This window comes from Mus caroli, unplaced genomic scaffold (genome assembly GCF_978045245.1).
Source record: "Mus caroli unplaced genomic scaffold, Mus_caroli_1 scaffold_2, whole genome shotgun sequence".
Lineage (NCBI taxonomy): Eukaryota > Metazoa > Chordata > Mammalia > Rodentia > Muridae > Mus > Mus caroli.
Window position 1 is genome coordinate 28,668,415 of NW_028227257.1, and position 14,463 is coordinate 28,682,877.

Consider the following 14,463-nt stretch of genomic DNA (forward strand, 5'->3'; position numbering starts at 1 on the left):
TAGGAGACCAGGAGATAAGGATCATATTGACAAAATCTAGCTCCACACCCTGTCTCCTCCCTCCAGTTCTTCCCCTCCTCCTCTTCCTCCTCCTCCTCCCCCCTTCTCTGTATAATGGAACCCCAATCCTCAGGTATACTGAGGAAGTGCTATCACTGAGCTATATTCAGCTCTTTTTATTTGTGTTATTTTGAGACAGAAGCCGCTAAATTGCCTGGGTTGGCCTCCAATCTGCAACCCTCCTGATGTCAGCTTCTGTAATAACTTCAGGCATGTCCTACCAGGGCTATTTGTTCTTTTGTTTTTCTATAAAGAATTTATGACTGATAGGTCAAAACTATCTTTAAGTATTTAATTTCCTTTTTGAATATTCAAATCTATAGTACTATTTTGTTGATGTTTTAAAGACTGTAGATATTCATACAGTATGAACCTAGGTTATAATATAGCAAAAATGTTTAAGAAATTCTTGAACTGCAAGTTGTAACTATCGCTACAAAGCCAACAACATAATCCATTACATTTCTAAATTCCTACTTAATCTTTATCAGTTGCCAATACTTTTCAAACTGATTTACACACATGTTGAAATTACAAAAGTAACTCATTAGTAAGATGCATGCTATATCAAACAAAACAAAAACTATTAAAAGCTACAAAGTGTGCTTTCATTTTTTTTTCAGGTGGATTGAATTATTAAATTTGGATGTCAGAGTGCAAAGTCCTCTTTGAAACGGATTTCCTTGCCTTCTTACCAGTCCTAATCGTTCTTATGAAGATCCAAATTTTAATAGATTTCAAAGCATACACAGGTAGTTCATTTTCTTACATTCAGCGAAAGAATAAAAAAGTAAATATATGGGAGGCAGAAGTAGGCGGATTTCTAAGTTCGAGGCCTGCCTGGTCTACAAAGTGAGTTCCAGGACAGCCAGGGCTACACAGAGAAACCCTGACTAGAAAAGACAAAAAAAAAAAAAAAAGTAAATATAAACTTGTTTAAACAATACATTAGCTTCTGGAGTTTCTCTCTCTCTCTCTTTCTGTAAAGCTTTTTTGTTGTGTATATCAAACCTAAAGAACATCTGGGGCTCTAGTTTTTTAGGGGCGCCAAATGCCCTAAAGAGGGAGTAGAGAGCCTATTTTGCCCAGCAAACGGGGCTAGTGCCCTCAAGGACTCCCTAGCATCCTCCCCATTCGGACCACTTAGATAGGGCCTGCCTCAGTTCGTAGGCAGAGGGCACCTGAGTTGCACCTAAAGCGACCCAGCGGGAGAATCCAAACTGGCCCTAATCCGTTTCGGAAACGCAGTAAAACCCTTCAGACTAGCCCTGTCCTGAAAATGACCCGCAGTTTCAGCTTATTCCGCCCTTCTCCAAGATGGCTGTGGCTGGCGCTGGGGATGCTGGGCGCGCTGCTTGTAAAGCGGAGGTGCCGGGGGCGTGTCTGGGGCGGGTCTTCCTGGACTCGTGCGCTGATTGGCCGCGGTGGCCGATCGGCCTCCGGCGCTGGTCCATAGCGGGCGTCGCGGCCTGGGGCTGGGATGTGACCCGCAGTGGGCTCCCGGCTCCGGGTGGTGACGGCTGTGAGCGGCGGCGACTGCAGCGAGGTCGGCGCAGGCGGGCGGGCGAAACCAGGGCGCCGAGAGCTGCTGGCCGACAGGGCCGCGGGATGAGGAAGCGGACCGAGCCCGTCACCTTGGAGCATGAGCGCTGCGCCGCTTCAGGCTCGTCCTCCTCCGGCTCGGCCGCCGCGGCGCTGGACGCCGACTGCAGCTTGAAACAGAACCTGCGTCTGGCGGGCAAGGGGACGGCAGAGCCGCACAGCGCATCCGACGCGGGCATGAAGCGGGCGCTGGGCAGGTGAGATGCGGTGCAGACACGCGCGGGCCCCTCACCTGGAGGGCAGGTAGTCCCAGGCTCCCACCTTCAGAGATCTGCTGCGGGAGCATCCCACGGTTCCATCCTCCCGGCGTCCTCTTCGACCCTTCTTCAGACTACCTCCCCTCGTCTGGCCCGCAGGGACCGTCCAACCCCATTCTTTCCTCCAAACATCTGCCTCTGGAGCTCTCCTTCAACCCTCATCTCACCTTCCCACCCCCTCCACGAGCTTCTCCTTATCAGGTTAGCCTGCAGGGATACTTAGCGGTTGGGTCAATAGTAATCAGGGGCCCAGTATTCCTGACTGGCTCTGGAAAGAGTCTCCCGAGGAGTTTGAAAGGCTGCCCTTAAGAAGAGGACCACGCAGGGTGAATCTCAAGACCCTGCAGGTGCTCTTAGCCCGTTCACCTGCTTTGCCTTGACCTTATATGGAGCTCAGTAGCAACTCTCCTGTCTGGTCCTTCCCTTCGCTAGCTTATCTCAGGTCAGAGCTGCATTCGCCGACCCCCTTTCAAGGGTTAAGCCGTTTTCAGAATCCAAATGAAAGGATGGATGCATCCATTCTCAGCTGTTGGCGAGAACTGGTGGTTGTCTATGCGGGTAGTTACAAGGCACTTGAAATCTGCACAGGAATTGGTCATTGAAAATTACTCTGTAAGGTCCTGGAATCCTCTGGGGTTGGTTGGTGAGTTAGACTTGCATCCTTCTTTTAGGATGGAGAAGAGGCAGTTATGTAAAGCTGATTTCAAAATTGAGTAGCCTGTTTTATATAGGGATAGGTTTCTTTCCCTCTATGCTGGTTTCTTAATTTGACAGTTTGTAGACTATTATATTTGTTGGCAGTTTTGAAGCCTTGATAGTGTATGATCAGAAATATTAGTTTGCAATGTTCCTAAGTCAGGAATTGTAGCAGTCATTTCTTTTTGCATCAATTGATCGTTCGTTGTATATGTTAAACATTTACCCAAGAAAGAAAATCAGAGCTTGAAGCTCTGTGCTTAAAAGATCATGAACTTCAACTACCGAGATCTTTAAGTCAGTGATTCTCAATCTTGCAGAAAGGCCAGAACTGGCTATTTGTGGGTAAAATTTACTACCACAGGGTGGGTGAGATTGCTCAGCTGGGGAAGACTCCTGCCATCAGGCCTAATGACCTGAGATCTATCCTTCTTGTGACTTAATGGTGAAAGGAGAGGACTATCTCCCATAAGTTGGCTTTTGACCTCCATGCAGACCACCTCACATACATGCACACAAAATAAATGTGTAACATGTAATTAAAAGTGAACTAGCAGGTGATCAATCTTTTGAAAACCTTATGTACTCTTTACTTTGTCTTAAGAAAAGTTTACCTTCATTAAAAACCCTTGATAATTCGATTGCACTTTTATTCATATGCTTTGCATATAGCTTAGATAACTTTCGTTGAAAAACTCAAATTGCTATGTATAGCCGTGTTTGGGAGGCCAGCAGGAATACTGCTCTGACACCTTCCTTGTATTAAAAGGACCTGTTTGATATTGTAGTACAAAGAGAATCATTCAGATGGTGCCCACATCCTCTGAATGAACAGAGGCTTTGGGGGAATAAAGCATAATGAAGGAAGGCCAGATCGGACCATTACTCCATAGTTGTCCCCCACCCCCCCACCGCACCCCCACCCCCGTTGCCTTGGCCAGGCTTTCACTCAGGCCAGCGCAGCCCTGTTTACCTTCTTACTTACCTGACATTGTAATGCTACAAGTGCGTGAATACTTGCTGAGTTGCCTTACCTGTCTCCTCCCCAGCAAGAATGGAAACGCAATGAGAGTAGGTTGCTCTCTCCACCTCTGCATTCCAAAAGATAGGGAGCAAACAAACAAACAAATAAAATTAAAAAAGCCTGTTGAGTAAGTGAGTATCTACAGAATAAATTCCTAGAAGTGGAGTTGTGTTGATAACTAACAGGTAAAGCCAAAGTATGAACTGAAGAATTAGTACTGATCGTGACCTCTGCCAGTGTAGGTTGCCTGCTCCTAAGACATTTGGACCTTGCTTCTTTCTTTTAACTTCTTTTTGGATACTTGTAGCAACATGCAAGTGGATAAAATCTTATGATGGCCCTCTATCTGTCACACACTTTTAAGCTGACACTGTTTAGCATCTTAAATCATTCCTCTTCTTGCCATTTTTTTCCCTCAGGCTGGGAACTAGACTATTTTTGAGCAGATTTTATTTATAAGTACTTTAGAATTACTTGAACGAAAAGAAGTGATTTGAAACAATGTAATAGTGGTAGTATCATATTTCAGCTATGTATACTATCCAGTCTGCACACCCATTTCCTAAATTCTCAGAAATGTCTTACTGATTACTTTATCTTAAAATTCTGTTTTCCTTTTTCTTTGTTCCCTATGTACTTCCTTTAGAAAAATTCTATACACTCTTTTTATTTATTATTTTGTGTATGTATGATATGTGTGTGGAATTACTTGTGTAATGTAAAGGTCAGAGGACAATTTCAGGAAATTTGTTTTCTCTTCTACCTTTATGTAGGTTCTGCAGTTGAACTCAGTTCTCCAATACTTCTTTACTGGATAAGTCATCTTGCTGGCCGCTCTCCTATGCATTTTTATCCTAATTATTTCTTTTGTTGTTGTTGTTGAAAATAGGATTCTTTATCATAGCATGTATTCTTATTGTTTTAGCTCATAACTAGTAACATTATTTCTCATGGTTTTTACAGTCGATTCTCTTTGGTCTTCTAAGTCTTCTGTGATGACAACTGTAAGTAATAAGAATTTTGTCCCTTGTCTTCAAATTTTTATGCCACTTGTTTCCTTCTCTTTCCTGATGCCTGGTATATCCTGACAGAAAGCCAAGTACTATCAATGATTCTGGACATCTTTGACTAGTCCATGACTTTACTGACAGCCAAGTACTGTGGGTGTTACTGGGTACCTTGACTAGTTCCTGACTTTATTACAGTTAAGTGCTATGGCTGATACTGGGCACTTTCATGTCTTTACTGATAGTGTTTTTGATGGTTTGTTTGTTTGTTTGTTTTTGCCATTAAGTGTAATGCTAGTTCTTTTGCTAAAGAGTTTGTTGCTGGTGGTATTTTTTTTAAAATGGTAGCTGAATTTTTAAGTGCCATTTGTGTGGGGTGTTTTTTTGTTTTTTGTTTTTTGTTTTTTTAATATGGTCTAATCAACTTAAAAACAAAACAAAAAAATCCCCCTGTAGCTAATTCAGATGGAAAAAATTTTGAGACCAAAAGCCCCCATTTTGTTTGTTTTAAGTTCTGGGTGGGCCAAAGGGTGATTTTTTTTGAAGGTAAATATTTGATATAATTAATATAGGAACCCTACGCCCTGGGAAGAGGGATGATAATAACTTGCTTTGTCTGATGAGCAGAGATGGGCAGATGAAGGATTTTGTAGGAGTTTCTTTTTCTTCTTGTAACCTTGGAATTCTTGACAGTGCATAGAAGGTACACATGTTCTAACGTGGACCCTGAGAAGACACGCATTCAACCTACAGGGATGGCCTTTCTTCTCCCAGCCTTTCGACCAAATCTAGGGATGGACAGATACAGTGACCTGCATGGGAGGTTTCGTGACTCTTCATGTAAATACCAAGGAACACAGTCAGCACCTCCCGTTTTTCCTCGATCCAGAGAAGGGCACCCATCCAAGATACTGCTGGCTTTATCAGAAAGACAGGAGGCTGAGGTCAGGGTCCATGCCCTTCGCCTTTAGCCTTTCCAAGGTATCACCTGCAGCTTACATGCCATGCATCCCTGCGTGTGTGTCTCATCATCATCCTTAACCTACAGATTAAAATGAGAGGAAGTTCACAGCTGGCCTCTCTTTATCTCCTTTTTACTACCGCACCTGAAGTAACAGACTTGGCTCCAGCGATTACATTGCAGCAGGTTGGCTGTTGTACTTCATCTGGGCCCCCGCTGGGTCAGCCTTTTCCCATTGTTCCTTACCTTGTCATGTTGCTCTATAGCCTGACTCCAGATTTTATTAGGACTGTATTTTCTATATTTCTGTTTGACAAAGTTCCTTTTAGCCCACAATCACTATTCCTTCCCAAGTCAGCTTTCTGTGGTGAGCCTGGCAGACAGGTCTACACTGTGGGAGATGCCTTTGGGAAGACTGAGACAGACTTCTTGACCTGTTCAGGAAGGCCACCTTAAAGAAAGAATCATGGAATTTTCGATACTTTAAAAGTGCCTGGGTATAGACAGAATCTCTTGTGTATTGTGTGGAAGCAACGCCTGTCAATAAAAAGCTGATGGCCTTTTAGCTGATACAGTAAACAGTAGGTGGGACATCTGGCAGAGAGAGAGAGAGAGAGAGAGAGAGAGAGAGAGAGCGAGCGAGCGAGCTGGGATTGTGGAAAGGGTCAAGAGCAGGGAGATTTGCCCCAAACTCTGAGGAGACAGATGCATGAAACTAAGGAGAGGTAACCAGTCATGTAGCACACAGAGAATAGGATAAACGGGTTATATAAAGTATGACCTAGCCAGGGAATGATTCAAAGCTTATGGCCTAAGGATTTATTCATAATTAAGTCTCAGAGTTGTTATTTCTGGGAACAAAGAGGTTGGATGGAAAAGCTGTGGCTACAACGGGGTAGGATAGCATCAAGTGGGTCAATGGGGAAAGATGCTTGTTGCACAAGTCTGGCGACCTGAGTTTGATTCCTGAAACCCATGTATAGGCAGAAGGTGAGAAAGCTACAAAGCACACACAAACAAAGTAATTTTTTAATATTAAAAAAAAAGTCATGGAAGATAGTTAGTTTATCAGGTCTGTGCTAATAAAGGTGGAATCCTGTTCGAGATTCCTGCTCTCAAGAGAATACTTGTATTTCAAATAAAATATGCAGGAAGACTGTTTAATGACACAACTATGACAAGCTTCAGGTCGGTGCTTTTGTCCACAGTTGGTACCATGAAACTTAAGGGTTCAGTGGCTTTGTGCTTTGCCAGGGGATCTGTCAGCACAGCAAATCACTTGTCCTGTTCTACCTTGTGGACAGAGGGACCAGCCAACATAGGGAAGATAATAGCCAGAGTGCTAGACTAAAATGGCCTTTATCTAGATGACCTGCCCTTTGGGTCTAGTTTCCCTTGTACTAAATTCCATATTTTATGGGATGCTGCATAGTGATCTGAGTCTCTAGTGAGTCTTTTCAGAATCTGTGGCTTGGCATGAGCTACTTAACCTCTGAGTCTGCTTTTTCATCTGTAATATGGGGATAAGAATGCCTCCCAGTTGGATTGTCATGAGACCCAGGTGTGTGGAAAATTCCTGGCACTTGGTGAGCATCAGCTGGTAGCATCTTCTGGTACAATCATCCCTGTTGTTATTACTAATGTCATAAGCTAAAGGAACTGAGAAAGCTGTTAGCTTGTGTCATGAATACATTACTCCTTCCCACTCCTGCCCCCAGATTACAATGCAGCACTTCATACTTGTGCTTCTAGTATATCCTGCTTGGTGAGCGTATATTTTTTTATTACATATATTTATTTGTGGGTTTTATTTTGGGTGGTGGGAGCAGCACTCACATATGATGTGGACGTCAAAAAATAACTTGTCAGAATCAGTTCTCTTCTTTCACTATATGGGTCCCAGAGATCAAACTTGGGTCCTCAAGCTTTGGCAGCAAGCATCTTTACCTGTGAGCCATCTGGTCAGCCCTGTATATGTTGACATTAGAGCATTTCTAACTATACTGGTGGGTCATCCAACACTTTTCTAAGCCATTTTTACCTTACTCCTTTCCCCCAGTGTGCTCTCTGTCTCTCTCTCTCTCTCTTTCTCTCTCTCTTTCTCTCTCTCTGTGATACACATAAGGTCAGAGGGCAGTTTTTTAGGTGTCAGTTTTCTCCTACCATATGGGTCCCAGGGATTGAACTCAAGTTGCAAAGCTTGGCAGTGCCCTTACCCTGTGAGCCATCCTAACAGGCCTGAGCCATTCTTTTAACAGTTTGAATATCTGTTAGGTGTGATAACACTTTAAGGCTGCAGTTTACCTGCATGAGCTGTACCTTCCTATGGAGAGACAGGAGACAAAGGAAGAGAAATAATGTCAGGTGCTCTGGTTACTCAGGAGAGTCGGAGAGCCAGTAAGAGATCAGTTTTGGCTGGGTAGTGGTAACACACACCTTTAAACCCTGCTCTTGGGAGGCAGAGGCAGGCAGATCTCCATGAGTTTGAGGCTAACCTGATCTACATAGTGACCAGCAGAACATCTAGGGCTACACAGAGAAACCAGAGAGAGAGAGAGAGAGAGAGAGAGAGAGAGAGAGAAAGAGAGAGAGAGAGAGAGAGATATCTTGTCATCAGGCAAGAAAGACATTGTCAAACTTGAGTTGGAGATGGAAAGAAAAATGTGGAATTCAAGGAGGCATTATCAGGATTTTCTGATTGCTTGAATGGAAGAGTATGGGGTGGGGGGAGAGTCTTTTCTGAGTAACTGGAAGAATAGAACCAACTACTGTGTGCTGAGAACTCTCTTAGTTGACATGCTGCTGCTGTAACAGTACCACAGACTGGAGAAGTGAGTTTTTGTTTTTTGTGGGTTTTTTTTTTTTTTCAGACAGGATTTCTCTGTGTAGCCCTGACTGTCTGTCCTAGAACTTGCTCTGTATACCAGGCTAGCCTCGAACTCACAGAGATCTGCCTGCCTATACCTCCTGTGCGCTGGGATCAAAGGTGTGTGCCACCACTGCCTGGCTAGTTTTTTGATTTGCAGTTCTGGAGTGTTGTAAGCCCAGTATCAGAGGGCTGCATTTGAGGAGGGCCTCGGTGCTCCAGATTAGCATGGTAGAAGTTATCACATGGAGAAAGAATAGTCTAGAGAAGACGGAGCAAGTACAGGAGAACATTTGACTGTGTAGCAAGCCCTAATTCAGTCTTATCAACCCATTAACCATTTCACCCTCTCAGTACAATCCCATTCATCAGTAAGTTTCAACATGTGCTGGGTGTGGTAGTGTATGCTTCTGGGGATACTAAGGAAAGAAAGAAGGATCATGTGCGCCCAGATGTTTGGCCAACCCTTTTTTTTTTTTTTTTTTTTTTTTTGGTCATTGTGTATTTCGGAAGAATTCAAACTATAGCATTTCATTATAATAGTCTCACAGCTCTGACAGAAGTCACATTATAGCATCAACTCAAATGTCCTAAGTTCAGAGTCTTATCTGAATCAGATATTAGTGACTTTCAAAGCACAGTGCATCCTGAGGCCTGCTGTGAGCCTAAACTTTTAAAATACAATGGTGGGACAGGCATTCCAAAGGGCAGGCATCCCCTACTAAGTCCAAAGCTCATCGGAGAAAATAACATTCATCTAAAAGGTAAAGAATGGTGTTCTTTAATACTGTATCCCACATCCTGGGCACTGTAGGACAGTAACAATGTGTTCATGTGTGCTTGAATTTTTATGTCTCCAGCGTGCCTGCTTCCGTAGCTTCACTGGGCTTACCAGCAGTCGTGAGTTGGAGTCTTTTGTCTCAGTTCTCCCACAGTTGGAGTCTCCCTGGTAGCTCTACAGTTCTGGGATCTTGCAGGTGTCCCCACCCTTGTAACTTTAGTAAGCATTGCCTTAGTGGTATTTGTGTGGTGGCTCTGCCTCATGACATCTAGCCTCCTCAACTGTTGACAGCCTTGCATTCTGCCTGTTGTAGTGCTCAGAGCATGGACACAATTAAGCTAAAGTTTTTAGAACACTATAAACAAGGGTAACCTTTGCTCTTATTTCAAATATAGTTCCTCATTTTTGCCTGAGATCTCACAAGCATGACCTTTTACTCTGATTTCTAATACAGTTCCACATTTTGAGATCTCACAAAGGATGGCCTTTTTTCTATTTCCAATGTCGTTCCTCGTTTCTGTCTGCCCTAGTTACCTTTGACTGTTAATTTGAGTTGACTGTTAAACAGAGTTAGTGGAGAAGGGACTCTTAAAGGAGGGCTTGCCCAGATGAGATAACCCGTGGGCATAGCTGTGTGGAATTGGCTTGAGTGCTAATTGATGTAGAGGCCCCCGTCCCTTTCCCTGGGCAGGTCCTCTTCTGCTATTTAAGAAAGCTAGTTAAGGGCTGGTGAGATGGCTCAGTGGGTAAGAGCACCCGACTGCTCTTCCGAAGGCCCAGAGTTCAAATCCCAGCAACCACATGGTGGCTCACAACCATCCGCAACGAGATCTGGCGCCCTCTTCTGGAGTGTCTGAAGACAGCTACAGTGTACTTACATATAATAAATAAATCTTTAAAAAAAAAAAAAAGAAAGCTAGTTAAATAGAAGCTACATGTGAGCCAGCAAGCTCTCTGTGATTTCTTGTTCAAGTTCCTGCTTGAATTCCTGCCTTGACTTTTCTCAGTGACAGATAAACTCTGACCTCCCAAGCTAGGCATGGTGGTGCATGCCTTTAATCCCAGCATTCGGTAGATAGAGGCAGGCAGATCTCTGTGAGTTGAGGCCAGCATGGTCTGAAGATCACATCCAGGACAGCCAGGACTATTGCACAGCAACAACCTGACTCAAACCAAACCAAACCAAACCAAACGAAAGCCCCCCATCCTTCCTAAGTTGCTTTTGGCTAGAATGTGTAAAGACAGCAGGAGAAAGGAAACTGAATACTGTCTGAAACCTCACAAACACTTAAGCAAAAATGATGAATTCTTTTCTTTGCTGAAGCTCTTTTTTTCTGAGCCCTCATCAGAATCATCCCTAATGCTTTGTTCATGAAAATATAGACTGTTTCCAACTTTCTCCAAATGACTCCAATTTACACCATTACCAATCTCTAGATCTTCTTCCCATGTTTTCTGTGTATATGTGGAGGCTAGAGGAGGCTGTGAGTGCCCTCCTCGACATTTTCCACCTTAAGCCTCTCCCCAACCCACAGGTTCCCCTTTTTTTTTTCAGCCAACAAGTCTAGTCCTTGTGGGTGTACCCCATCTGGGTCTCCAGACACCATGGGGTTCACACCCAGCTTGTACACTCATATAGAATTACATGCTCGGGTTGTTGTACCTAAACCACTGCCATTTCTTCAGCCTCTTAGTCTGCTTTTACAGCAATAACAGAAGACCACAGACTAGGAAGATTATAAATAAGAGGAGTTTATTTGGCCCACAGTTGTAGATTTTGAGAAGTCTAAGACTGAGGGTCACATCTGGTAAGGGCCTTCATGCTGTGTTATTACGTGGTAGAAGGGCATCCTATGGGGAAAAAAAACAGGAAGTGGAGTAGTTTCAAGCAAGAGATCACATGTCAGAGACTATCACTTTTATTATAAAGCTACTCCCTTGATCTTTCAGTTACTCCTTCAGTCAGTTTGTCAAGATAAAGGTAGAGGGCTGGGGTATGGCCAGTGTTAGAAACACTTGGCTTAGCATGATCAAGGCCTTGGGCTTGATCCTCAGTGCTGTAAAAAGAAAGAAAAAAGATAGAGAGGGAGTGCCAGTGGAGGGATATAGGCAGAGTCAGGAGTGATCTTTCTTTGTTTTATGAGACATGGTTTCTCTGTGTAGCCCTAGCTATCCTGGAATTTGATCTGTAGGCTGGCCTCTGCCTCATGAGTGTTGGGATTAAAGGAATGTGCCAGCACCATCTGCCATGTTTTGATCTTATATTGGTTCTTGAAACTGGAAAGAAGCAGTCTTACACTTTAAAGTGAAGAAAAATATTAATTGATGTTAGTTGTTATGAGAAGAATGGAATCTCCACACAAAATTTGGATATATCGATTGGCTACTCATAAAATGGAAAGGCAAGAATGTAGAGTTGATGGCAGCTGTTTTGATGCCATGAAAGAGGGGGCCCTAGAAAAGAGCAAGCTGTTGATTTCCATTACTTTTTTTTTTTTTGGTTTTTCGAGACAGGGTTTCTCTGTGTAGCCCTGGCTGTCCTGGAACTCACTTTGTAGACCAGGCTAGCCTCGAACTCAGAAATCCACCTGCCTGTGCCTCCGGAGTGCTGGGATTAAAGGTGTGTGCCATCATGCCCAGCTGATTTCCATTACTGTTAATAATGTGTGTAGCAGATACATGATGCCCTTTTATCCTTGACCTGTGCCATTTCAATCCTGGAATATCCATGTAGCTCTGCCTGAAAGTAACATCACTGCCGGGTACCTATAAATTAGTGTATTCATCAATTACTGTGCTTTGCCAGATTCGGTGCAAGCAACTGGTGATGCAGGTAGAGAATTCTTTTCCCTAGGGAATCTGTTGTTTTTCAGCTTTTATGGGTGGCAGCTGTCAGCTTTTACCCTAAAATGTTTTGATCAGTGCCTTCGGCCTACAGAGAATGCAAGAGTGACTGGAGACAATCTGTCTGCTCTCACATACATCTTCTTTCAGAGTCTTCCTGAATAGTCCAAGCTGACCTTAAACTTGCCTTTTTTCTGCCTCAACCTCCTGAGTCCTGGGATTACAATAGACATTCATTCATCATTATGCTTAATTTCCTGATGTTCTTTTTTGCATTTATGAGCTAGAGGCTTATGATGTAGCCAAGGATGGCTTTAAATTCCTAATACTCTTGACTTTACTTCCCAAATGCTCCAGAGTGCTGGGATTTAAGGTGTGCACTCCCTCCCCCAGGATTTCATCCTTCCTTAAAGACCCATTTATTGTAACTTTTTTGTTGTTGTTCTTTTTTGTTTTTTGGTTGTGTTTGTTTGTTTGTTTGTTTGTTTGTTTTTTTCGAGACAGGGTTTCTCTGTATAGCCTTGGCTGTCCTGGAACTCACTCTATAGACCAGGCTGGCCTCGAACTCAGAAATCCACCTGCCTCTGCCTCCCAAGTGCTGGGATTAAAGGCATGCACCACCACCACCCAGCTTTATTGTAACTTTTTTAAAAATGTACTGATTATGTTAAAAAAAAATCCTTCTTTTGGCTTTTCACTTCATCCAAGTAATTTAATGCAAAGAGCATCACTGACCAGAAGAGTCATCTAGAAATAAAGAGAAAGTCTCAGAAGTTCAGGGACACAGGGCATCCTGACGAAGCATGTCATGTCAGGACCCTGAAATAACAAAGATCACCATTGTAGAACACTTAATATCCAGCTTACAGTTCCAGAAGGAAGAGACTGTCAAACTGGTGTGGACCATATGGAAGCTTGCCACGGTGTCCCCAAGGTCTCAAGAGAAAACAAAGATTCTGTAGGGAATCCTGTAGCCATCCAGGGAAGGATCTCTAGGTGTGCAGTCACCGAGGAGATGCAGTCACTATGGTGAAAGAGCATCTCAGGGGCCATCACTCTCCCACTCAGCTCCTTCCTGTGTGTCTGATTCAGAGTAATACAGATCCCATAGTGGGATCGGTGACACAGCCAACAGGGAAGTGACATTCTCCTCCGAAGTTTTAACTGTGTGGTATGTATTAGAAATAGGATTTGTATCTTCTTTTATTCATTTAGCAAATAGCTTTCACTTAGCCTTTCTTGAAAGCTAGATAATACAACCAAATCGGCACAAGAGTCAGGGAAGTCCCAGTCTGTATTGCGCTTACAGTCTTGTGAAGGAGAAACATAACCAAAAGCTAGCGCATAAATACCAAGGTAAATAAATTTCAGCAGTGTGCTGAAGTGCTATAGGGGAAAAAATAGGAAACATGGCCACGTATGAGCCGTGAAAATCAGCTCCACCTCTGTGGTAAACTGTTTTGTTGTTGTTATTGTCAGAACCCTACCCTGACTGCCTTCTCCCAACATACTCACAAAAGCAGACCTTCCCACAGTGGGATACTCAGCTCTTCCACTCCGCCAACACAGTTCTCATGATTTTTGTTTTCTGCTTTGAAAACAAAGAGACATTAGAGGTTGTTGTTGTATGTTTCATTAGGCCTTGAAGTTTACAGCTGTGCAGTACAATTGCTTCTTGTACCAACTGTGTTGGAATAAGATTTTGAAAGTTAAGATTTCCTCCTTAAAAATAAATATTTAATCCAACTACTAGTGTTGGGGGAACTAATCTTTATTAATGGCTCTATTCTTTTGTTCCTTCTAAGAAAATATGTTGTAATAAGATCAAATCCAAAACACTTGAACTGTTTTGGTGATTACAGTAATGGAATGGTAGTTACTTCTCTCTTTACTGTAGCAGAGCATCAGACAGGACAACTTAGGGAAAGAGGGCTTTTATTTTGGCTCTTAGTCTGAAGAGGGAAGGGAAGGCATGGTGGGTGGAGCTGCTCATTGCTAATGTGGTAGCTGTTTTATGTGCAGATTCCATCCAAGTCCCTGGCCCTAGGATTGTCCCTTACTCAGATTAGGTTTTTCTTTCTCAGTTAATTTTCTCTGAAACCTCCTCACAGATACTCTGAGGCATATGCTTCAGTCTCCTCGGAGGTCCTAAATATGACATTGAAGGCTAATCATCACAAGTCTTCTCTTTGTCAATTTTCAAACACATCACTTGAATCTGTAATGATTTATCCCCTCCCTTCACATTCCCGCTCACACCCCCAAAGAAAATCCCACCCGTCTGTCTCATAATACAAATGACACTTATCTAATTAAGAGTACCTTCAAACATTATCCAGAAGGCTAAGTTCAGAGTCTCCTTTTT

The 14,463-nt window shown here is 43.2% G+C and overlaps 1 protein-coding gene across 2 annotated transcripts in view; it reads left to right on the top strand.

Annotated features, from left to right (window-relative positions):
- Positions 1 to 1,489: 1,489 nt before the first annotated feature.
- The window catches only part of Abhd12 (abhydrolase domain containing 12, lysophospholipase), a 78,088-nt gene continuing 65,114 nt past the window's right edge, over positions 1,490 to 14,463 (top strand). Inside the window, exon 1 of one of the 2 annotated variants that reach the window (XM_021177764.1) lies at positions 1,490 to 1,859. In XM_021177764.1, coding sequence (XP_021033423.1) covers positions 1,669 to 1,859 — 191 coding nt within the window. In that variant the 5' untranslated portion in view covers positions 1,490 to 1,668. Of the gene's footprint in view, positions 1,860 to 13,246; positions 13,270 to 14,463 lie in introns of those variants that run through there. The other variant, XM_085833465.1, reaches the window with a different exon arrangement.